This window comes from Neoarius graeffei, chromosome 15 (assembly GCF_027579695.1).
Source record: "Neoarius graeffei isolate fNeoGra1 chromosome 15, fNeoGra1.pri, whole genome shotgun sequence".
NCBI classification, from domain to species: domain Eukaryota; kingdom Metazoa; phylum Chordata; class Actinopteri; order Siluriformes; family Ariidae; genus Neoarius; species Neoarius graeffei.
The window spans coordinates 72,332,510-72,356,849 of record NC_083583.1 but is presented as its reverse complement, the minus strand read 5'-3'; the positions used below and the strand labels follow the sequence as shown (position 1 = coordinate 72,356,849).

The 24,340-nt window shown below is 41.3% G+C and overlaps 1 protein-coding gene across 1 annotated transcript in view; it reads left to right on the top strand.

Annotated features, from left to right (window-relative positions):
* aspm (assembly factor for spindle microtubules) overlaps positions 1-15,484 on the top strand; it is a 71,326-nt gene extending 55,842 nt beyond the window's left edge. The window contains exons 23-29 of the mRNA XM_060941831.1: positions 8,562-8,702; positions 10,020-10,211; positions 12,094-12,286; positions 12,368-12,522; positions 12,819-12,995; positions 13,087-13,247; positions 14,651-15,484. Of these exons, the coding sequence (XP_060797814.1) occupies positions 8,562-8,702; positions 10,020-10,211; positions 12,094-12,286; positions 12,368-12,522; positions 12,819-12,995; positions 13,087-13,247; positions 14,651-14,753 (1,122 nt within the window). The 3' untranslated portion in view covers positions 14,754-15,484. The remainder of the gene's footprint in view (positions 1-8,561; positions 8,703-10,019; positions 10,212-12,093; positions 12,287-12,367; positions 12,523-12,818; positions 12,996-13,086; positions 13,248-14,650) is intronic.
* The last annotated feature ends 8,856 nt before the right edge of the window (positions 15,485-24,340 follow it).

Here is a 24,340-nt window from a genome sequence, read left to right as displayed (position 1 = left end):
TTGATTATGTCTGCCAGCGTCTTGGAAAGGTTGTAGGTAACTGATCCTATACTGTCTACTATGGGTCTTAGTGGTGCTCCGGGTTTATGAATTTTCGGTGTGCCGTATATCCGGGGGGTGATGTTTGCTGTGGGGATGAGGTGGTTGTATGTTTGTTTATCGATTTTGTCGTCATCCAGTAACGGTTTGAGTAATAGCTTTAGTCTTCTTTTCTTTTCCTCCGTCGGGTCTTTTTTTTAATACTTCATATGTGTTTGGGTCCGTGAGCATTTCATTCATTTGTTTTTTAAAAAAAAATCCTTGTCTAAGAAACGAACTTAAAATATTTGTAATAGACATAATGAACATCCACTACGTAAGCTAACTTGACATTCCTTGACAACCATAAGAGTTCGACTGGTGATGTGAAGCAATCCATTTCTATAATGGCTGTTTTTACTTTTTTTTGTTGTTTAAAACCCTGAATTTTCGTGTGTACTTGGAAAAAGGTTGTGGTTTTAACTTCTGTTGTAAGTTAAAGTGAATCATGATGTGAATAAATCTGCTTCTTATCGGCTAAAAACACATCTACAGAGATACAGTGGGGCAAAAAAGTATTTAGTCAGCCACCAATTGTGCAAGTTCTCCCACTTAAAAAGATGAGAGGCCTGTAATTTTCATCGTAGGTACACTTCAACTATGAGAGACAGAATGAGGGGAAAGAATCGAGGAAATCACATTGTAAGATTTTTAATGAATTAATTGGTAAATTCCTCAGTAAAATAAGCATTTGGTCACCTACAAACAAGCAAGATTTCTGGCTCTCACAGACCTGTAACTACTTCTTTTAAGAGGCTCCTCTGTCCTCCACTTGTTACCTGTATTAATGGCACCTGTTTGAACTCGTTATCAGTAAAAGACACCTGTCCACAACCTCAAACAGTCACACTCCAAACTCCACTATGGCCAAGACCAAAGAGCTGTCAAAGGACACCAGAAACAAAATTGTAGACCTGCACCAGGCTGGGAAGACTGAATCTGCAATAGGTAAGCAGCTTGGTGTGAAGAAATCAACTGTGGGAGCAATTATTAGAAAATGGAAGACATACAATACCACTGATAATCTCCTTCGATCTGGGGCTCCACGCAAGATCTCACCCCGTGGGGTCAAAATGATCACAAGAACGGTGAGCAAAAATCCCAGAACCACACGGGGGGACTTGGTGAATGACCTGCAGAGAGCTGGGACCAAAGTAACAAAGGCTACCATCAGTAACACACTATGCCGCCAGGGACTCAAATCCTGCAGTGCCAGACGTGTCCCCCTGCTTAAGCTAGTACATGTCCAGGCCCGTCTGAAGTTTGCTAGAGAGCATTTGGATGATCCAGAAGAGGATTGGGAGAAGGTCATATGGTCAGATGAAACCAAAATAGAACTTTTTGGTAAAAACTCAACTTGTCGTGTTTGGAGGAGAAAGAATGCTGAGTTGCATCCAAAGAACACCATACCTACTGTGAAGCATGGGGGTGGAAACATCATGCTTTGGGGCTGTTTTTCTGCAAAGGGACCAGGATGACTGATCCGTGTAAAGGAAAGAATGAACGGGGCCATGTATCGTGAGATTTTGAGTGAAAACCACCTTCCATCAGCAAGGGCATTGAAGATGAAACGTGGCTGGGTCTTTCAGCATGACAATGATCCCAAACACACCGCCCGGGCAACGAAGGAGTAGCTTCGTAAGAAGCATTTCAAGGTCCTGGAGTGGCCTAGCCAGTCTCCAGATCTCAACCCCATAGAAAATCTTTGGAGGGAGTTGAAAGTCCGTGTTGCCCAGCGACAGCCCCAAAACATCACTGCTCTAGAGGAGATCTGCATGGAGGAATGGGCCAAAATACCAGCAACAGTGTGTGAAAACCTTGTGAAGACTTGCAGAAAACATTTGACCTCTGTCATTGCCAACAAAGGGTATATAACAAAGTATTGAGATGAACTTTTGTTATTGACCAAATACTTATTTTCCACCATAATTTGCAAATAAATTCTTTAAAAGTCAGACAATGTGATTTTTCTGGATTTTTTTTTCTCATTTTGTCTCTCATAGTTGAGGTATACCTATGATGAAAATTACAGGCCTCTCATCTTTTTAAGTGGAAGAACTTACACAATTGGTGACTGACTAAATACTTTTTTGCCCCACTGTATCTGTAATTATTTTCAAGAATCTTCACACATTAAGCGAACGATAAAGGTGGAAAAGGAGAAATTATAAGTTATAAACATACCTGAGAGATCTGCCATTTTGCATGTGAATTTCTTTCAGCAGTGACCAACTTGAGTCCAAAAAATTGTCTTTTACGGCCAATGATTCGCTTTAACTTACGACAGAAGTTAAAACCACAAACTTTTTTCAAGTACACACACATTCAGGTTAAAAAAAAAAGAGTAGAAAAGGTAAAAACAGCTATTATAGAAATGGATTGCTTCACATTGCCAGTCAAACTCTTTTTTTTTTTTTTTATGGTTGTCAAGGAATGTCAAGTTAGCTTGCCCACCACAGGCTTGTTACTATGGGGAAAACTGACACTTGACCAATTCCTGCAACTGGACTATTAGCCTAACTTGCATGTCTTTTGGATTGTGGGGGAAACTGGAGCACTTGGAGGAAACCCACGTAGACATGGGGAGAACCTGCAAACTCCATACAGAAACGCCCTCGCTGGCCGCTGGGCTCGAACCCGGGACCTCCTTGTTGTGAGGCAACAGTGCTAACCACTACACCCCATTTGGAAAATTACTTGGAAAATACATTTTTATACCAGCAATGGTACTGTGCCAGAGATGCCAACATGTACAATTTGGGCGTCACAGCTATGGATTTGAAGTACAATTATGGTGCTACGTGTAGACCTGAAAATAAGTTTTTCAGCCAGTGTTGCCCATGTATCATTCCACGTGTCCTTGTTTACACTAACTCTGATAATTCCAGGAACGTCCATATCCTTATGTTAGCTGCGCTGTGATTGGCCGAAAGGTGACTTGATTCATACTCTCGGCCAATTGCACCGCGTGTTTAAATGCAGTGCTCAGAAATGCGCAGTAGTGATGCATAGTCATCTTGACGGAAGCAAATTGTCTTTTGTTGGTCGTCTTCCAGAACTGAAACTTTCAATTTCTCTCTCAAACTAGTCAGGTGTGAAGACAGAACATGTGTAACTGCCATCAGTGTCAGTCATACAATAAGTTCATTTAGTAATTTCAGTTCAATATAAGAATTTGTTTGGATAAAATATTTTTGTTAATCAACATGAAAAAGTATACACAAACATAAGTAAAAAGAATTATTTAATATCTTGATAGCAGAACAAATGTTTTTTGTGTTGTGGGTGGGGGTGTTGATTGCATGCTGAGCAGGACTACGAGTGGTGGTAAAGTTTGGTTCAGACCGGCTAGTGGCTTAGTGGTAGCGTGTCCGCCTCTTGATCGGGAGATCGTGAGTTCTATTCACGGTTGGATCATACCAAAGACCATCATAAAAATGGTACCTACTACCATCTGGCAAGGCACGCTGCAATACAGATGTGAGTGGGGAGTTAAACTCTCGTGGTTACCAGAAGACTAGCCTCCCACTGTAACCCTAGCTATGTAATAAGCGAGAGGCTGAGGGCTATGGAAACAGAGATCCGTGCCACATGGCGTGGGAAGGACTTTAACTTGACTAACTTTTAAAGTTTGGTTCAACGGAGGATGATCATTAAATGTTACTAACTGTATTAATGTTCGTGAAGATTTATAAGGCTGGAGGTTTCCTTTCTTATCCCCTTTAGTTTAACATGGCCAATTAAGTATGCGGCTATATTTTTATTTCTACGTTTGTAACTATTTGATATGCGAACGGCTGATTATGCTAGCGGAGTTCATGTGATGGCTGCCTGTTAACTTGCGTATGTTTCGAAGAAGGTTTCTCAGTGCTAATTACCCATTAGTTAAGCGGCTTATGCTCTTCAAAGTTAAAGGACTTATGTATAGAAGTTGTATTTTGCGTTTGTGACACATCTGTTTAATTGAAATGTATTATTCTCTGAGAACCTGTCAGACTAAATTTGATTGTGTATTTTATTTATCTAGTTCTCACGGCATGTTGACGGCAAATAAATGCCTGTAACCAGAAGAACGCCTTGTGCTCATGATTTAACTGGAGGGATTAATAGCATGGATTGTGAATGATAGCTGCCTCCTTTTTAGGACTCTATGTGAACAGCAGTTTCTAGCTGAATACACAGCCTGGTCATGCACAAGCAATTCTTGATTACCAAAGGTTTAATATGTCTCCACCAATCGTACAACAGGAGTACACTGGAGAAAGCAAAGTCTGTTACATACAACAAATTATCTAACTAACCTCACCATGCTCAGTTTAATTAAATATTGTATGGATGGGCATCTTTCAGTATTGACTTTAAAGGAGATATGCAGAACCTTTTATTTTTAAATACATTTCTGAGAGGATGGTATCATCATCCTTGACTCTTGTATGCTGCATAAATGGGAATTTAAAAAAATATATTTGAGAGTTAAAATCAACCACAAAGTTGCCATTCAAGCTGTTCTGCTGAGCCAGCCAACCCTGAGTGCGTGACGTCACAGCAGGAACCAGTTTTAAGGCCGAGGCATTTGACAGCTATAGACAAGTCATATATAAATAAAAATTTATGGTGAAAGTAAGAAATACTGTTACTGACTTGCTCAACTAAGACTAATGTGACGTCCTTGATTGTGGGTTGACTCTCATTTAAAACAGGATAGGTGTTATAACTTGTGCAACATCCATGTACATGCATGCATTTTCACTGATTAAAACGTAAAAGGCTAATTTAAATAATCAGATGAACTGAGAGCATCACATTCTGAAACAAATTAAATAATCGTATACCGGTAACTTAAACACACAAGTTACATGTATTAATCTAAATGCAGGTAAACAATGAATGTTGCTTTGTATCCAAAGGAGAGTTGCTGCTTACCCATCTGTGTTCTCGCTTCTTGAAGACTGACCTTGTGGCTGATTTTGTTTTGAAACAATCTGACTTTCAGTTCTCTGTTGATTTCGCTTCTTCCACGTAAGGGCAAGATATTGCTGCTGAAACAAGCATATCCAACGGAGAAATTGGACAGCTGGTCCACTCATTCTCGATACCGAGTACTCTGCCATTACTGCTCAGCTCAGGCATTACTAAAACCAAAGAAGGGACAGGATGTCACCGGTTTTAGTAACAACCGTGGGGAGGTTACTGTCTGAGCAATATGTCTCATCCCGTTCCATCCCGGGTTTTAGCAACAACCCTCAGCTTACGCTCTGGGAGAACTGGTGCAACTGAACTTACTTTCCTTTTCTTGTAGTTTTCTTTTCTTGTAGTTTTCTTTTCCTTTAATTGTTGGTACTGCACCCTCTTTCAATACGGGCTTCTAGCCAACGCTCCTCAACAGATCAGAGGTCTCATATGAGTCTTCATTAAAATGTGCAGAGGAGAGACCATTACCCCTTTTCCACCAAATCAGTTCCAGGGCTGGTTCGGGGCCAGTGCTTAGTTTGGAACCGGGTTTTCTGTTTCCACTGACAAAGAACTGTCTCTGGGCCAGAAAAACCGGTTCCAGGGTAGCACCAGCTCTTTGCTGGGCTAGAGGAAAGAACTGCTTACGTCGGGGGGGGGGCGAGTTGTTAAGACCAACAATAGCAAGACTGTGAGTGCCATTTTTAAATAAGCGATGAGATATCATGGATGCAGTAAAGCAGCAGCCATCCATTATTGTTGTTGCTTCTTCTTCTCCGTGGTGTTTGTTGTTGTTGCTTCGATGTTCACGCCAAGGTTTATGCAAACGCAGCGACGTAACTGACACATACAGTGACGTAATGACGTGGCTCCCCTTAGCACCCTGAGCGATGGAAAAGCAAACTGGTTCTTGGCTGGTTCGCAAGTTGAACGAGTTGTGAACCAGCACTGGCCCCGAACCAGCCCTGGAACTGATTTGGTGGAAAAGGGGTACATTGGCTATGGTCAAATGGTCCGATAGCCTTCCTGTGGTGATGTCACAGATGTCAGTCATTCACTCAGACCACTACGTATATGAATCATTTTAATTGTTAAAATTACTATATTAGATTTATTGCTAACACTTAATTATTCCTATTCCATTCTTGAGGTCTCAAGGCATTTTATAAACAAAAAGTGAGGTCATGGTTCTGCGTATCTCCTTTAAGCAGGGATGAAAGTCTTCCGAATTTACCCGGAAATCCAGATATTTGACACAACTCTTGAAAATCTCCGGTTTTCCGAATGGAGAAATTTTATTTTGGGAGGCACGGTGGTGTAGTGGTTAGCGCTGTCGCCTCACAGCAAGAAGGTCTGGGTTTGAGCCCCGTGGCCAGCGAGGGCCTTTCTGTGTGGAGTTTGCCTGTTCTCCCCGTGTCTGCGTGGGTTTCCTCTGGGTGCTCCGGTTTCCCCCACAGTCCAAAGACATGCAGGTTAGGTTAACTGGTGACTCTAAATTGACCGTATGTGTGAATGGTTGTCTGTGTCGGCCCTGTGATGACCTGGTGACTTGTCCAGGGTGTACCCCGCCTTTCGCCTGTAGTCAGCTGGGATAGGCTACAGCTTGCCTGCGACCCTGTAGAACAGGATAAAGTGGCTAGAGATAATGAGATGAGATTTATTTTTCGGATTTTTCGCGTTCCTAGACATGGCATAATACTTCGCATCGTCCCTGCGTGGGCGCGGTCCTTAAATAGCCCAAACGTGGTTCATTGATTTAAAAACAGGTGTTCTTTGTTAACGGCGCGTGTGCCGGAGCTCGTTAGGCGTGCGCGCCTTCAGGTGCACGTGCTAAGCCACGCAGGACTGACACCGTTCTCCGCAAGCGCAACACAATCGCACTAGAAAGCATGTTCAAGCTGCCAGTGTAGCTGCAGTCTTTTTAGTTGCAAATTACAAGTATTTCCTCGTGTTAATAATTTGCCATGTCAAAACAAGCAAAACTTTCCTCCTTTCAACGTGAAGAGAGGTAAGCAATTTAATTTTATATATAATTTTTTTTCCAATCAAAGTTGCATTTTGTGGTTTCGAAGCCATGTTTTAGTGCCGTTTCTAGAACACCTCAAGAAAACGTGGAAGAAATGGCAATAATGGAAGAGCCAGTTTCCAAGCAACCTAAAACTAGCAATCGTAATTTTTTGTTACATAATGCACTCAGGCTGCCAGTCAGTGTGTGACACCCCCCCCCCACCACCACACCCCCACCCCCTGAAAAATCCTAGCTACGCCCTTGACTTGCATGAGAAATTTGGTATTTAGTGTGTTTTAAATTTACAGACAATACGAACTAATGTAAGCAATTGGCTTTAACTCGCATAAATATGAATTGGAAATTTTTAGTTCACTTTAGCTTATGCAAACACACAACTCTACTAAAAGATTGAGCCTCATTTATCAATGTCCCCAACATTGAAACCTGAAAGCTTTAGAAACTCTAACAGACCTTTACTTTTTAATAGTACTGTTTTGGGATTTTGCTGAGTGTACCTTCAACTGTTGTCCCCCCCCCCCCAAAAGTAATGAACTGTGTAGCCAGGAAAATCACTGCGTTTTCTAAATGCACTCCTGAAAATTACTCATTAACTAGGGGAATTAAATTTGATATTTTTGACATGTTAATCATTAATGTACATGAAAGAAGGCTTAAAGTTATAACTTGTTTTAATGAAAATAAGTACTAGAATGCAGGGTTTTGCGTGTTATTAAAATATTTTCGGGGGACGTGTGTGTCCCCACCCCCCCACCCCAGAATCTTAGTTTTGACTTTCAAAAGTTCAGGGTTTTTTTTTTTTTTTTTTCTTTGGTCCACTTTCATCTCTAGTCCAGTATTAGACTGGTGCACAGTTCAGGAAGTAAATACAGCATTAATTTTATTATTGAAAGACCTCTACATAAATCTTTTTTACTCTGTTTTTTTTGTTGTTTATCATGATGAAACTACTGAAACACTATTACAATACAAGCTCAGTTATCTGAACATTCCCTTAGTTAGCCAAACTTTTCCCCAGAGAGTTTGGATAATTGAGCTTATGCTGTACAGTAAACCCTGCATTTATTTTCCTTAAAAAGTAGCTCAAAATGGCCTAGATTGCATCTCTGAGCTTCCCTGAAATTTAGCTGGGTAACTGGGGCTTTTGGCACTTGTTGCAGTTAGTTTTTGACCACTAGATGCAATAACTAGAGCTAAATGGGCTGTGAGCATGCTCTTAACCTGCCTCTGCATTGTGCTGCAGCCACATGATTGGCTGATTTTAGATAATTGTATAAATAAGCAGGTGTATAGGTCTTCCTAATAAAATGGACAGTGAAATGTGTATTTGGCATTGATGGTGCTCTGCATCGTATATTCCTATGTTGGAGCCACCACTGGAAAACACTGAATTGATGTAACTGAGACTGAAGTACTGTAGGTTGCAAGACGAATGTGTAGGTGTGTGTGGGGGGGTTAGTTTTTTTTTATTTTTTATTTTTTTAACTTTATTTAAATTCTTCAGGCAAATGAAGCTGCAAGACTGCATCGTTTTGCTGCTGCTGCTCATCATCATTTGTGTGCAGTGAGGATACAGAGGGCACTGAGAGTTCACTGGGCACTGAAAGCAGCCAAGAGGCAGATCTCTTCAGTCATTTATATCCAGGTATTCAACTTTCCAAGTGTAGCTGATCTGATGTTTGTTGTTGTTGCTGCTGCAGCATTGCAAGTATAAAACTGAACATCTTGCTTTATAGTTTTAAACATTTGCAATGCCTGGCTGTGCTGGCTTAAAGATTAACAACTCAAACTCCTTTATACTTACCGATAATATCCAAACAAGACATGTTCACATCTTTTTTTATATTTGTACCTGTATATTACGTACAGAATTTATTTTTAAAAGGAAAATGTTCCTGGGTGCTGACATCTTGCTCTCTCTGAGGTTCAGATATTGTGCTCTGAGTACAAATTGCCCAAGAGAATCTGAGATTGTGACTTCACTTATACGCTACATGACTTACTGAGGCTAGTGGATACATTGCTTTTAAATTGTTGTAAATAACCCTGAAGATGCCAGAGTGTCAAATGTTTAGGTGTAAAAGTAAGCTGGATCATTGAAGCAGTGAGCACACGCACATGTGTGCAAACAGTGAGCACATTTCATACCAATCTTTTGGGAGCTTTTTGCTGCCTATAAACTCTGGCCTGTGTGTGTGTCTGTCTTGTATACATTTTTTTTTTTCCCTAAAATTTAAATTCTCCTTATATTTTTATGTGAATTTTTTTTTTTTTTTTAATTCATTGAAAAGTGATCTTTTTAGATGGCAAAACTCGCATTGCTATGGCAACTGGATTCTTTACTAGTATCTGTGTCGTTTGTGTATGCATTATCTTCCCAGTGAGGTGATTGTGTATTTTGTTGCCAGTAAAATCACATGGTTACAGAAAAGTCCAGGTTAGATTTTTAGAATTAGAAGCCTGTATTTCTTATACATCCCCCTCATGTGTGTGACACTGTTTCCTGCTGGTGGTGCTAAACTGCCGCTGCTGGATTTCAGCGTGGAGAGGGAGCGTTGTCCTTTAAGCACCATGGCAGCTGCGCAGAAAGGGAGAAGGTAGCTGCTGGCCCACTGTCGTTACATTTGCATTTCCTGAGCGAAATCTTAATGTCTCATATTAAGTCTTCTATAGGGAAAACAGCAATCATCAATGTGACCCTATGTTGATTGATAGCCAGACGTGCTACAGGACACATGGGGGTGATGATCAATAGCTGCCATTATTCCCCCCCCCCCAGGGCTGCTTGCTGTCAGTAAAAGCTTTTCTTCAACTTGTGATACTGTTTTAGGAATAGCATGATCTAACTTTTGAAAATTAACGCTTTAATGCTCTTGACTAGGACTATTGATCAGAGAACTTTTGTACAGATCAGGTCGTCATCTTCCCATTTTCATGCAAATTCCCATATTTATTATTTTAGCGCTGGTTCTTGACCAGGCTTCAGAGAAGGCAATATCTTGAACGAAGACAGAAAGTCATTGTGGTTCAAAGAGCAGTGAAAGCTTGGCTTAATCATCGCAATCAAGCAGCTACTCTTATCCAACATGCTGCCAAAAGATTCCTTCTGAGACGCAGGAAAGAAAGAATGCAATGTGGTATCATAAAGTTCCAGGTAAAATTTTCATGTAAATATGCACTCAGTTGTTTATTACATATATCCTACAATGTTTGGCCAGTTTATCAGGTGACCCAACCATAATGACTGTAGTACATCTTGTTCTATGCACTTTACTTTGTCAGCTTGTCTCTGCTTAATCCATCAATAGAAATGCACCACTGTAGTAGACTTTAATCCCTGAAAATTGTCTTGGCAAAATTGGCTCCTTTAATTCCATGTTATTTATCAGGGCCTAAATAACATTTTGTGCATTTCTCACTAACTGCTATAAGCAACGAACTTCAGGTGATGACAAAATAAACACTGCAGATTTCAATCCCCCCCCCCCCCCCCCCCAAAAAAAAAAAAAAAAAGTAAACCAACATTCAGAAACAAAGTGGGGAAAATTTAAGTGCTTTCAAAATCATTAAGCTGCCAGGTATCGCCAATAAGATGTGCAAGATTAATCAAGAAGTGTGACTACCTCCTATTAAAGTGCAAATTTTGGTTACCTCCTATTAAAGTGCAAATTTTGGCTGTTTTGGTGTTCTGAAGCACTCGGGTGTCTCTCTGCACCATGGAAGATGAAGAATGGACATCAGCCACAATCTCGGAGAAGCAACTGTTGCTAGTTATCAATCTGGGAAGTGTTACAAAGCCATCTCTAAACAACTTAAAATTAACCATTCTACAGTGAGATTGATTGTTTACAAAGGGAAAGCCTTCAACACAGTTGTCAGTCTTCCCAGGTGTGAGTGTTCCAGAAAAGTCGGTCCATGTTCAAACTATTTAATACTCAGAAATCTCGTTATCTGTAGCCGCTTTATCCTGTTCTACAGGGTCGCAGGTAAGCTGGAGCCTATCCCAGCTGACTATGGGCGAGAGGCGGGGTACACCCTGGACAAGTCGCCAGGTCATCACAGGGCTGACACAGACAACCATTCACACTCACATTTACACCTACGGTCAATTTAGTCACCAGTTAACCTAACCTGTATGTCTTTGGACTGTGGGGGAAACCGGAGCACCCGGAGGAAACCCACACGGACACGAGGAGAACATGCAAACTCCGCACAGAAACGCCCTCGTCAGCCACGGGGCTCGAACCCAGACCTTCTTGCTGTGAGGCAACAGCGCTAACCACTACACCACCGTGCCACCATACTCAGAGATGTAAAGGGAAAAACCCAAAAGGCTACATAATGTGACCTACAGGCCCCTGTAAGCACAGTGAATGTTAATGTTTGTGGCTGCACAATGAGGAAAAATATTTGCTTTCATGGATGGGTGGTTCAGAAGAAGCTCCTTCTCTCCAAAAAGAATATGGCAACATGACTTGGCTTTGCAAAATTACATCTGAACAAACCAGTTAAAAAAAGGTGCTAGAAAAATATATTTTAAACTGAAATCAAGGTGGGGATGTTTGGTTGTTATGCACAGTGCCATATGGCAAAAACAAAACAGTGCAGCACAGCAAGCACCTCAACTGTCAAGCATGGTGGTGGAAGGGCTTGTTTTACAGCTACTGTACCTGGGGAAACTTGCAGTGATTAACTTTGCTTTATACTACAGTATTCTTGAAACAAATGAGGCCATCTGTCCAGCATCTTAAGCTGGGCTGAGACTTTGCTTCTCTGCAATTTGTAGCAATTTCACCATTATGTAGAATTTTTTTTTTTTTTGGGGGGGGGTTATCTCCTCCCCCTGCAAATTTGAGCTATGCAGAACCGTTCAGTATGCATGGGGGGGGGATCTATAACCTGACCTGCATGATGGACCAACAAGACCTAAGGAAACTATGTCTAAAGGCTAATAGTGTTCTGTTATATTGATGGATGAAGTTGTCTATTCTGTTGCATAAATCTATAACCTAATAATATCCTAATGGCATCTGAAGGCACTCTGGAGAGGTCATTGCTCAAGAAAGCTTCATGACACCACCAAAGTCATTTCCATCAGACATCACTTGCGGAAAGTCAACAGAGAGGTCAAGGAAGAAGACAAGCTGTGTCACAAGACTACAACTGCCTTGAGCTACCTTCTTGGTTATCAAAATTATGCCTATATTCTAACTGCCTTAAAGCATTTGGGTAAGATTTTCTCTGTACAAGACTATTTGCACGTTTTGTTCAAAATAAGGGTCTCAACTTAGATTTTGATTTTATTTGAAGAAACTACAACCAGACTTTCACCAGAGAGCTGTGAGCATCTTGTGAACAGTGGAGCAACACGCACCATCTTCACCTTGATAAGGAGCTGCAACCGGAGTGTGCCTTCAATGGAGATAATCATATTAGCAATTCAAGTTCTTCTCAATCTATCAAAAGTATGTGATCACATCTTTATGGGGGAAAGGAAATTATCTACCAAATTAATTATTTGGGAAAGAACTGTGGTATTTTCAACTGTATGATTTAGAATTACAATGTAAAATTTCTAGTGTGTAATTGTTGCAAACATATAAAGCCACTCTACTGCATTCTTGATTTTACTGCAGATGTAAATTATCCCCCCCCCCCCCCCGCTTCTTCGTGTTCATAATAATGAAATTTATTGCACTTTAAATGGTCATCAAAGGTCTTTATTTTATTAATTATCTGTTTGCCTTGCATTTTGCCATAGTACAACAAGACCATAGATGCTGTTTATGATGTGGAGGACTCTGTGCAAACACTCTTAGATCTGCTTCAGCTGTACAGAGAGAAAGCTGGGGATAAGGTTGCAGACAAGGGTGGCAGCATCTTTACCAAAGCATGCTTCCTTTTGGTGATTTTGGTACAGGATGAAGAACGGGCATTGGTAAGTGTCGGCAGGATATCAGCCATACTTTTACAGTTTTAATGCTTGTGTATATAAAGTTGTGGGTTTATTTTTTAATAACTTAATCTAGGGAGTGAAAAAGATCCCCAGGGCCTCCGACCGTATTTGCAGGATCTACAAGTTAATGCTTCAGAAATACAAAATGGATGCCCAGAGAACCAAAGTCAAGCAAGGGATGAATGGAAGCTTCCTTTCCCAAGCCACTCCTCAAAAGTCTAAGCCAATACTGAGGTATGTCACTGTTTAGTCTTGCATGGTCTCTCTCTCTCTAACATGCAAAACCACAGCCTGTCATTTTACTGTGAAACTGGATTGTATAAACCTTTTTTTTTCCTGAAGACTTTCCCATGTTGGGTAACTTTGAAAAACATGAATACTTTTGACTACTTCCAGAAGTGTGTAACAAACTAAAATTAATCAAATAAATAAATATGCCACCACGTCAATTGTTTTCTTTGTTAAATAACACATTTTTAAAATCATCTTATTACCAATTTTAGATTCTCTGTCTCTGAATGAACTGTTACTGTAGTATGTACATTGCATCTGGAACTACTGTCCAAGCAGTGCTTTCACATTCCAATTTCTCCTGTTAGTTGTTTATTTGTTTACTTTGGCCATAGCTAGTATGCACTTGCTATCTGCATCTGTTCTGAGGTGCATGTTGCTTTCTGAAGTAGGTCATTCTGCTTGAAAATTTACAAGAGCATTTTAATTAAAGGTAGACTGCCTTTCAGATTTTAAGTGTAGGTCATAAAAAGAATTTTCCCTGACACTCAATTATTTTTGTTTAGTGGACTGAAAGCTACTGAATCTGAATTATAAACTTCCAATTTTATTAGGGGTTTTATTTATTTAAAATGGAACAAGTAATGAATTTAGGGCCAGGTGGCCCTAAATCCCCCGCTTCAACACGACCCAATTCGAGATACTACGTCATGCATCATGTGGTGGGCTTTCCCTGTTTGCGCAGGGTATTGTGGGATACAAATTTGAAACAGGAGAGAAAAATGGAGGGTGAGTGTGTGATTGAAACGTGAAAGACTGACCACAGTAACAGAAAGCAAGAAGAAAAGATGTCGTGAAGGAAAGGAAACGCAGGATCAAATTAATAAATCTCGGCGGTCAGCGAGCAGCTCTGTGAGATCAATTGTTCGTTTAGGGACAGAATGATGTAACTGTCAGTGCACGGTCAAAGGTAAACTTGTAGATGGCAGTAATGCAACACTGTGGATACCAGCTGCTGTAAAATCCAAAAGAAGATGGTAAACCTGCGCATGTGCACACTTCCTCTATCTGCTTGACTGCGTGAAGCAAGCCATTTCATGCACATTATTTGCTAGGGAATCCCCTCAAATTAAATAACTTCCCAGCCACAGAATGGCCTGATATTTTGTGAGATATTACAGAAATAATCATGTCACAATGAACAAATTTCAGAGGGAACTAAATTTCTGATTTTATGAAATTGAAAGGCTGTCTAGTTTTAAGTCAAGTTTTTCGTTAATCGGAACTGATTGTATTATTGCATGTCTGGTTTGTTCCTTTCTGTATTACTCTAATTCAGTATTTGTCATCTTGTGTTTTTTGAACAATTAAGTTAATTAATTGCATTCATTGTTAATCTTTACCAGATTTGTACCAGACTGGGTTCTTGAAAGAAAGAAGAAGAAGAATATTATGGATCCTCTTAGTGCCATCCAGGCATTGGTTAAATCTCTTGGCATTGCACCCTGAGAACAGAGCAAGATTTATTGTACATGCCCCCCTGACCCGAACTTGTACATATTATCTAATTTTATATTATTGCTTTTCCCAGCTGTAAAATATTTTGTTCTTTGCAATTGTGTTGTCAGAGCAATGCTTTTATGTGTAAAAGTACATTGAGTGCTGTTTTCAATTAAAGTGTCTTTGCACTGCAATTATTTTAAGTCATGACAAAACCTAGGAATTCTTTTTAAATGTTAGTTTTCTTAAATGCAAGAACTAATCCTTGATATTCCATGTGCCTTCTGTGGTTGTGTTAGTATTGCAGAAGTGGAGAAGCATCAAAAAAATTTATGCATGCATGTGTTTTTTGTTTTTTCCCTTCCCCCATGTAAAAGTTTGTTGATGTGTGCATATTAGGCAAATCATTGACACCGAATGATGGAAACATTTCTCGTAGTTCCAAGAGAACATGGTGAACAAGCCAACATTAAATTTCGTTTTGAGGTTTCTGAATGACTACATCCTCATTACCATTGGAAAATTTGTTTAATGTTTAACAAAGATTTTCCACTTAAATAGCATGCTGTTTTGTAATTGCAAATGTGCCTAACTTCAACTCTTGTCTATGTGTAATGTTTCTTTCATTCTGAAAACCAAGTGTTCACGAGCTGGAGTCCTACGTGATGACTGCCTTTTTCTGTAAGTCAGTCAGGTTTACTGTACATACTGCTTTGTGAAAGTTAAATGGTACATAACCATGTATGTAGTCTGCTTTGTTTGTCTTGTAGGGTTTTTTTAAATGCTCATTTACTTCATGTAAAATATGGATAACTATATTCACAGTATATCTGGAATACATAATTGTGGCACAATCCTCATATTTACTGGATATCTATACACACCTATGCAGAAAATCTGTTCAAAATCACCACTGATGCAGCATTTCATAAACAAGCCAAAGGTTAAAGAGACACCCCCCCCCCCCCAAAAAAAAAAAAGTATAGTGTTCTTTACACTATAAATAAGACAAGTAAAAGGTCCCTGCACAATATAGACAAGAATGGCACAACACAAATTAGCTGTACACTGAGTTTTGGTCATAGGCTTATTTTTCCTGTCAGCATGGTTATGGATCTAGATCCACTATCAAAAGTTTAACAACATGCAGTAGCCAATAATTATCAGGAACACCTGTTCTTTCAGTGCTGTCCTAACAGTTAATATTCAAATAAGTTGCTGTGCTAACAACTTCTCCAAAAACTAATTGGAGTCAGTTGTTTCAATTAAGGAGATGAGCTTGGAAGTGTGGGTTTTACAGGTACTTGCCCTTTAAATAAAGATACAGAGTCTGGTTACTGACACCTGTTCTAAAAAAAAAAAGCAGCTGATTAGTGTGAACTATGCCTCAATCCCTTCAACTTTCACAGGATCTTAGATGTATTATAGAGCTGCATAATGCTGTAAAAGGGTACAAAAGCATTTCTAAATACTATGATAAGCCAAACTATTGGCTAAATTGAGGGAATTCAGGACTACTGGCTACTCTCTGTAAGACTGGTCCCCTGCAAAGATCACACAGAGCAAAATGGGCAGTCCTGAAAGATGGTTATAGGGTTTTTTTTTTTTTTTTGGAAAAGGGAATTTAAGGGTGACAGTAAAATGCTTGTTAATATGTGTACACTATCAGGAAAAAACCCTGAACAAGAACTGTGTTAATGAAATGACACCAGGAAGGAAACCAGTGCTGTCCAAAAAAAAAAAGCACTTTATGGAGACTTTCCTTATATCCTTCTGCACCAAGATGCTGCACAAGTTCTATGGTGTCTCTTCTACCCTGCTGTTCAGAGGGCAAGGCCAGCAGATCATAATGCCCATACTGGAGAATGGTGGATCCTTCAATCAGACAGACCTTAATAGAAGTTTGTGGAGGCTTATATTAAGTTTGTGCATTAGGTCTCTACCTAATAGGTTTATTGAACAGCCAGTGTGACAGCAAAAATGAGAATTTTGAAAGTTTCAGACTCCCCTAGGCTGCATTGGAGGGGAACAGTGAATTTATTTGCACGGCTGTAATAAAGTCTCAGTATGCCGTGTTAGCACGGTCTTCCCAGTCTGGGTCCCACACATGAATTTCTGTTTCGGGGAAAACAGTGTGAACCTTACTAAATTCTAGTCCTAGTTTCTGTGCAAAAATGTGGCGTATTTCATGACTAGTGGGGAGAAGTCTTGCAGAAATGAAGCAGCTCCTCAGCACACTTCAGATTTTTCTTTCTGTCCCTGTAATATGTTAGAGCACTGATCTTGCATTGCAACCTTTCCTTGCCACATTTTAACTTTATTTTCTTCCTCGATTTGCTTAAATCTTTCTTCTAACTTTAAATTTCTAAATTTGCCTGACACTCAAACTTCCTGCCTCAGGAAAGCCACAGTGTTCAACCCAAAATCTGAATTGTTTACACGAGTCCAGACCATTATTTTGTGTGATATATTTAACATTGGGGGAGGCTGGAAATGGTATCAAACCCTTTTCTTCTGCAGCTTGTTTTTTTCTGACCCATACTTGTTATTCATAAAATATTAATTCTGTGCAATAGAGAATGACAGTCTGCTCAGTATCTGTGTCCGAGACACCGCATGTAGCTACACTTATTACTAACTGTTTATCAACAGTACGTAGGTTTCTCTAACAAGCCAAAAACTTTATTTAAAAAATGCTCATGGACTCTAACTACAGACTCTAACTTATGTTATCGCTGTTGTGATGATACCTCTTTAAAGCTACAACTTATCTTCTGGCAGACTGTCACTGTACTACTTCACAGCACATCAAAATATCAATGAAGCATGCAATTCTTTCTCACCCCACCTTGTCTATTAGCTATCAGCGACAGCAGGAGATCCCCATCCTCTAAAGAATCAGTCTGTCTCTTGAGAGCTCGTCATACTTGCTGGGCGATAATTAACCCCACTTGGATCCAGAAAAGTCCCTGCTACTCATGATATCCCATCCTTATCGCCATGAATTGTGGTGGAGAAAAGAATTAACAGGCCAAAACCACATAAGAAATAGGTCTTACTCATGATATCCCATCCTTATCGCCATGAATTGTGGTGGAGAAAAGAATTAACATGCCAAAACCACATAAGAAATAGGTCTTATTCATGTTTGTGAAGATTCTCAGTCATCCAGGTCATGGTAAACTGTGGGTGGTAAAAGAGAGCAACTGGACTTGCTTGAAGATTCTTGAAGACGTTTCACCTCTCATCTGAAAGGCTTCTTCAGTTCTGTCTGACTGGTAGGGAGCGTCAGGTATTTATCCTCTCATGGATGAAAAGCTCATCTAAGGTGTCATTGAGTCATCCTGTTGGTGTGGGTCACTGGGGGCTGGTTGGTCTTATTCAGTCTTGCAAAATAGGGCTTTCTCCTTCAGTGAAGAGCACATCTCATCTCTTTCATGTTCTCTTTATAGCCTAAATATGTGAAAACCTTGAAACTGGGTGCATGTGAACATTATCATACCAGATATTGAAAGAATCCAAAACAATCATGAACACACACTCGAGGACAAAAATCTTTCTGCTTAGATGGTAGAAATTACATATTTAAACTTGGACATTTAAAATCTTCTTAAATACTTGAAATTTTCCATTACAAAATGTTTCTTGTGACATTTTACAGGAAGCTGGGCTTCCCTTGTGGTCTTGGAGCAGTTGCCTCTGTTAGGGACTGAAGACACCAAGTAATGAAGCATTTCAGGGGTTATTTGAAGAAGAAGAATTGTCTTCTTCCTACAAAGAGGTTGTAATGTGTGCAACAGTACGAGGTTGTCATATTTTGTTTCAGAATTCTCCACACATTCTCTACTGGGGACAGAGGGGACATGAACCCTCTTTTTCCACAGTCATACTTTTGTAATGTATCCAGAATGTGGTTTTGCATTGTCTTGTTGAAATATCCCTGGAAAAGATGTCATCTCGAAGGCAGCATATGTTGCTCCAAAATCTCAATGTACTTTTCTGCATTAATGCTGCCATCACACAAGTATAAGTTACCTTTGCCAAGGGTACTGACACAACCCCATACCATGACAGGCTGTGGTTTTTGGACTTGTTGCTGGTAACATTTTGGATGGTCCTTTGATCTGGCGCACATAGCATCCATTTCTTCCAAAAAAGCTCTGGAATACTGATTCTTCTGACCATTATACACATTTCCACTGTGTGATGGTATATCAGATGCCTTTGAGCCCAGAGAAAGTGATGGTACTTCTGGACACAATTCGCATAAGGCTTCCTTTTTGCACAGTAAAGTTTCAATTGGCATTTGTGGATGTAACTCCTTATTGTAGTACTTGATAAAGGTTTGCCAAAGTAACCCCAGGCCCATGTGGTTATATCAGGTATAGATGAATAATGTTTTTTGATGAAGTGCCATCTGAACGATTAGAGATCACTGGTGTTCAGCTTAGGCTTGCGTCCTTGCCCTTGACTCACCAAAATTTCTCCAGATTCCTTGAATCTTTTAATGATGTTAAGTACTACAAAGGGTGAAATATCCAAATCCATTCCTATCTTTCTTGGAGGAATATTTTAAAACATTTCAATAGTTTTATGTTTGTTTACAAACTGAAGATCTTCAGCCCATCTTTGTTCCTCAAAGGCTAGGCGAGGCCTTTCCTGGATACTGGTTTTGTACCAATTCATGATTACTATCATCTGTTGACATCACCTGTTTCAAAATGACATCATTATTTAATTTTGTTACCGCATTATGAACCCTAACTTGCCCAGTTTTAACTTTTTTTTAATGTATTGCAGGCCTGAAATACAGGAATGGATGTATATTAACAAATGAAATGAAGTTGACCAGACAAAACATGAAATAATTTGGGTTCATACTGTCTATAATGAAATACAAGTCAAAATAAATTTAGAAATCACTGCTCACGGGCGGCACGGTGGTGTAGTGGTTAGCGCTGTCGCCTCACAGCAAGAAGGTCCGGGTTCGAGCCCCGTGGCCGGCAAGGGCCTTTCTGTGTGGAGTTTGCATGTTCTCCCCGTGTCCGCATGGGTTTCCTCCGGGTGCTCCGGTTTCCCCCACAGTCCAAAGACATGCAGGTTAGGTTAACTGGTAACTCTAAATTGACCGTAGGTGTGAATGTGAGTGTGAATGGTTGTCTGTCTCTATGTGTCAGCCCTGTGATGACCTGGCGACTTGTCCAGGGTGTACCCCACCTTTCACCCGTAGTCAGCTGGAATAGGCTCCAGCTTGCCTGCGACCCTGTAGAAGGATAAAGGGGCTAGAGATAATGAGATGAGATTTCCATACCATCCCAAATTTTTCCTGATTTGAGGTTTTAGTTTTATGGCACAAATGAGACATGCTTGTATGGAAAAATTAATTGCATTTTATTTATTTAATTATCATTTTATTTATATTTGGTCAGAATTTTGTAAATCATTATTTGTAATCTTGGTCTTATTTTTTATTGAATTTGAATTACCACATAGAATTGTCTTGTGTGTGAAGCTGGATAAGTATTACTGTACATAAATAAATGTGCATGATATAGCCCTTATTTGGCAGATCATTACAATATTTTAGTGCTTACTGGAGATTGTTCAGTACTGAAGTGTGTGCAGCAAAAATTCCCCAGATGTTTTAGGAGAAAATAATTTTGTTACGACTAAAAAAAAAAAAAAACCTGTTGCAAGGAGTTTCCAACACTCCTTGCAAAATATCACATAATCCAATTCACCATTTTACTGCTCACTCTCACACCTGCCTCCAATTATACACACAGACTCCAGAGACTATGAAGAGACTCTGCACACACCTTCATGTTGTGAAGCAATGCTCAGTTCACATTGCCTGACTTGCCAAGCACTGCTTATTCTAATCGTCAATTTGATGCCTGATCCTGCTTGTCTACTGTTTATTTATATCTCATCTCATCTCATTATCTCTAGCCGCTTTATCCTGTTCTACAGGGTCGCAGGCAAGCTGGAGCCTATCCCAGCTGACTACGGGCGAAAGGGGGGGTACACCCTGGACAAGTTGCCAGGTCATCACAGGGCTGACACATAGACACAGACAACCATTCACACTCACATTCACACCTACAGTCAATTTAGAGTCACCAGTTAATCTAACCTGCATGTCTTCGGACTGTGGGGGAAACCGGAGCACCCGGAGGAAACCCACGCGGACACAGGGAGAACATGCAGTTAGGTTGACGTGGGGCGGCCTTGGGCTGAGGTGCCCTTGAGCAAGGTACCTGACCCCGACTGCTCCCCGGGCGCTCTGGTGTGGCTGCCCACTGCTCTGAGTGTGTGTGTTCACTGCTTCAGATGGGTTAAATGCAGAGGATGAATTTCACTGTGCTTGAAGTGTGCATGTGACGAATAAAGGTTTCTTCTTCTTAAAAACATGCAAACTCTGCACAGAAAGGCCCTCATCGGCCATGGGGCTCGAACCTGGACTTTCTTGCTGTGAGGGGATAGCGCTAACCACTACACCACTGTGCCACCCTGTTTATATATAAATATATATAATAGACTTTCTTTCTGTCTGTGATATCCTGTTTGCTGATTAATCGACCCGTGCCTGTTTTGACCTTGAACTGTTTTTTCCCTTTGCCTACATGATATTTTAGTAAAATATCTGAAAATTCACTTGCATCCTTGTCCATTTATGTGGATGTAATAGATTGATTCACCTCCTTAAATGGATGTAGCAGACTCAGACCCCCTTTGGACCCAACTGTACGTGCAGGGGCGCACCCTTGGAGCATACAACCAACAGCTCCAAGAAATGAGGGCCCAAATCCAGCAGCTCACTTTGGCTCTCACTCAGCTCATAACCCAGCACACTCCACCAGTGGCAGCACCAGCTCCTGTCACTCTCGTTCCCCCCTCCCATTTCAAAAGCCCTCCTAGGGACAAGTGTTGAAAATTAGCATTTGCTATAAACACTATGATACAAGCATGGGATAGGCTGTTCACTTATATGTGTACTGTTTTGTCTATGTATATTGTATCTGTCTCTATCAAATAAACCATAAATAAATACTGTCCCTAGTTGCACAACTCAACAAGTTCCTGGGAGATCATGCCAAGTGTAAGGGTTTCCTATTCCCAGCTCCCTTTATTTCATGGCACAGGAGGGATTCCCCAACAGAGCCAAAAACTCCCTGTTCATCAGCCTACTTCCAGACAAGGTGATCGACAGGGCAATGTTTGGAATCAGGAAGGCCAGTACCTTCATCACCCTGTTTTTCCATGTCTTTGATTATGCCTTGGAGAGTAAGGAGATTGGTGAGAGACTGCTGGCAGTTAAACAGCAGCTGAAGGGCAGCAGAATCATCATCGGCATTGCAGTCTCGGAAGACCATGGATTTCTTGTGCCTGGAGTTAGGTTTTCGTGTGGCATCTGCTGTGGCTGAGAAGACCAATCTGTGAGAGGCAGACTTGGCCACAGATGTCACATGTGTAGATCAGTTCTGTTGATGTTGGTGGTGTCCTGTTGTTGCTTCCTCCTTGTCCTCTTTGCTTCCTGGTGACGAGCCAGGGTGGTTTCATATTCTAGCAGCCTGCTGCGGAGTGCCTGCTGCCACTGAAGGTTGCCCTGAGCTGCATTTTCCCAAGTGACAGGGCTGATGTTGAAGCACTTGAGGTCTTGCTTACAGACATCCTTGTATTGAAGCTGGGGGTGACCAGTTTGTCTCTTGCCAGATGACAGTTCCGCATAGAGGATGTCCTTCGGGATTCATCCTTCAGGATTCGTCCATCATCCATCTACCGGACGTGGCCCAGCCAGCGGAGACATCGCTGCCTCAGAAGAGTACATGCTGGGAAGCTGTGCTCTCTCTCCAGGACTGCTATGTTGGTGATCCTATCCCTCCAGATGATACCCAGTATACTCCTCAGGCAGCGAAGGTGGAAGCTGTTTAGCTGCCACTCTTGGTATGAGTATGGTGTCCAGGTTTCACGACCATACAGGAGTGTGCTGATGACACAGGCTCTGTACACCTGCACTTTTGTATGGACAGTGAGTTTTCCGTTGCCCCATACTCTCTCTGTGAGCTTCTTAAAGGGAGAGGCAGATTTTCTGATGCGGCCGCTGAGTTCAGCATCGAGTGACAGGTAATGGTGGACCCGAGGTAGGTGAAGGTGTTCACGGCTTCCAGAGTGTAGTTTTTGATGGTGATAAAGGGAGGTTTTACGGTGCCTTGTCTCATTGTCTTCATTTTAGTCAGGCTGATGGTCAGGCTGAAGTCCTTACAGGCTTAGGTGAACCGGTCCATGAGAGTTTGCAAGTGCTCCTGGGAGTGTGCTACCACTGCTGCATCATCAGCAAACAGTATGTCCCGGATGACAAGTGGCCTAACTTTTGTTTTGGCTTTCAGATGGGCAGGGTTGAATAGGTTACCATCTGTTCTTGTGTGGAGGTAGACTCCCTCAGTTGATGTTCCAAAAGCTTGCTGCAGGAGGAGGGAAAAGAAGATCCCAAGCAAGGTGGGTACCAACATGCATCCCTGCTTGACACCACAGCAGATTTTGAAGGGGTCTGAGATGGACCCGTCGAACTGTATGGTACTTTGCATGCTGGTGTGAAAGGACTGGAGGATGCGGAGGAGTTTTGGGGAGCAGCCTATCCGTTCAACCAGCTGGAAGAGGCCTTAGTTAGCCTTAGTTAGGTCAATGAACACCATGTAGAGTTGTTTTCTCTGCTCTCTACACTTCTCCTGCAGCTGTCTCAGAGAGATGATCATGTCAGTGGTAGAGCTTCCTGCTCTGAACCCAGCCTGCGATTCTGGGTAGATCTTCTCCGCGAGAACCTGGAGTCTGTTCAGCACAACTCTTGCAAAGAGCTTGCCAGTGGTGCTGAGTAGAGAGACACCATGGTAGTTGTTTGTCACTCCTGTCTCCCTTATTCTTATAATGGTGGCATCCCCCATGTTCTGTGGTACAGCACCTTCACTCCAGCACAGACAGAAGAGCTTGTGGAGTTTGTCGAGTAGAGCTGACTTCCCACATTTTATGACTTCAGCTGTTATCCCATCACTGCCTGGTGCTTTACTGCAGGTTAGGCTGCCGATTGCTTTGCTTAGTTCCTCAGTTGGTGGCTCTATATCAAGCTCTTCCATTACAGGTTGGCGCTTTACATGACAGAGGGCAGCATCGGAGACATTGTTGTCACTGGCATAAAGCTCAGAGTAATGCTGTACCCAGCAGTCCAGTTGTTTAGAGCGGTCAGTGATGATTTCTCCCGAGACTGATTTCAGAGGAGGGATTACATAATGTGAGGGTCCAAGCACCTTTTTGATGCCGTCGTACATGCCTTTGATGTTACTGGAGTCAGCAGCTGATTGGATGTTGCTGCAAAGCTGTAGCCAATAGCTGTTGGCGCAGAGTCGTGAGGTTTGCTGGAGTTTCCTCCTAGCTGTTCTGAGGGCATGCAGGGTCTTATCAGTTGGCATGCATTTATAGTTGGTATGAGCATTACACTTTTCTTCCAGGATCGGTGCCAAAACAGATGCACTGGCTTCAAACCAGTCATTGGACCTTCTCAACCTTTTGCCAAATGGATGGTATCCTTTAAGCCATCCCAG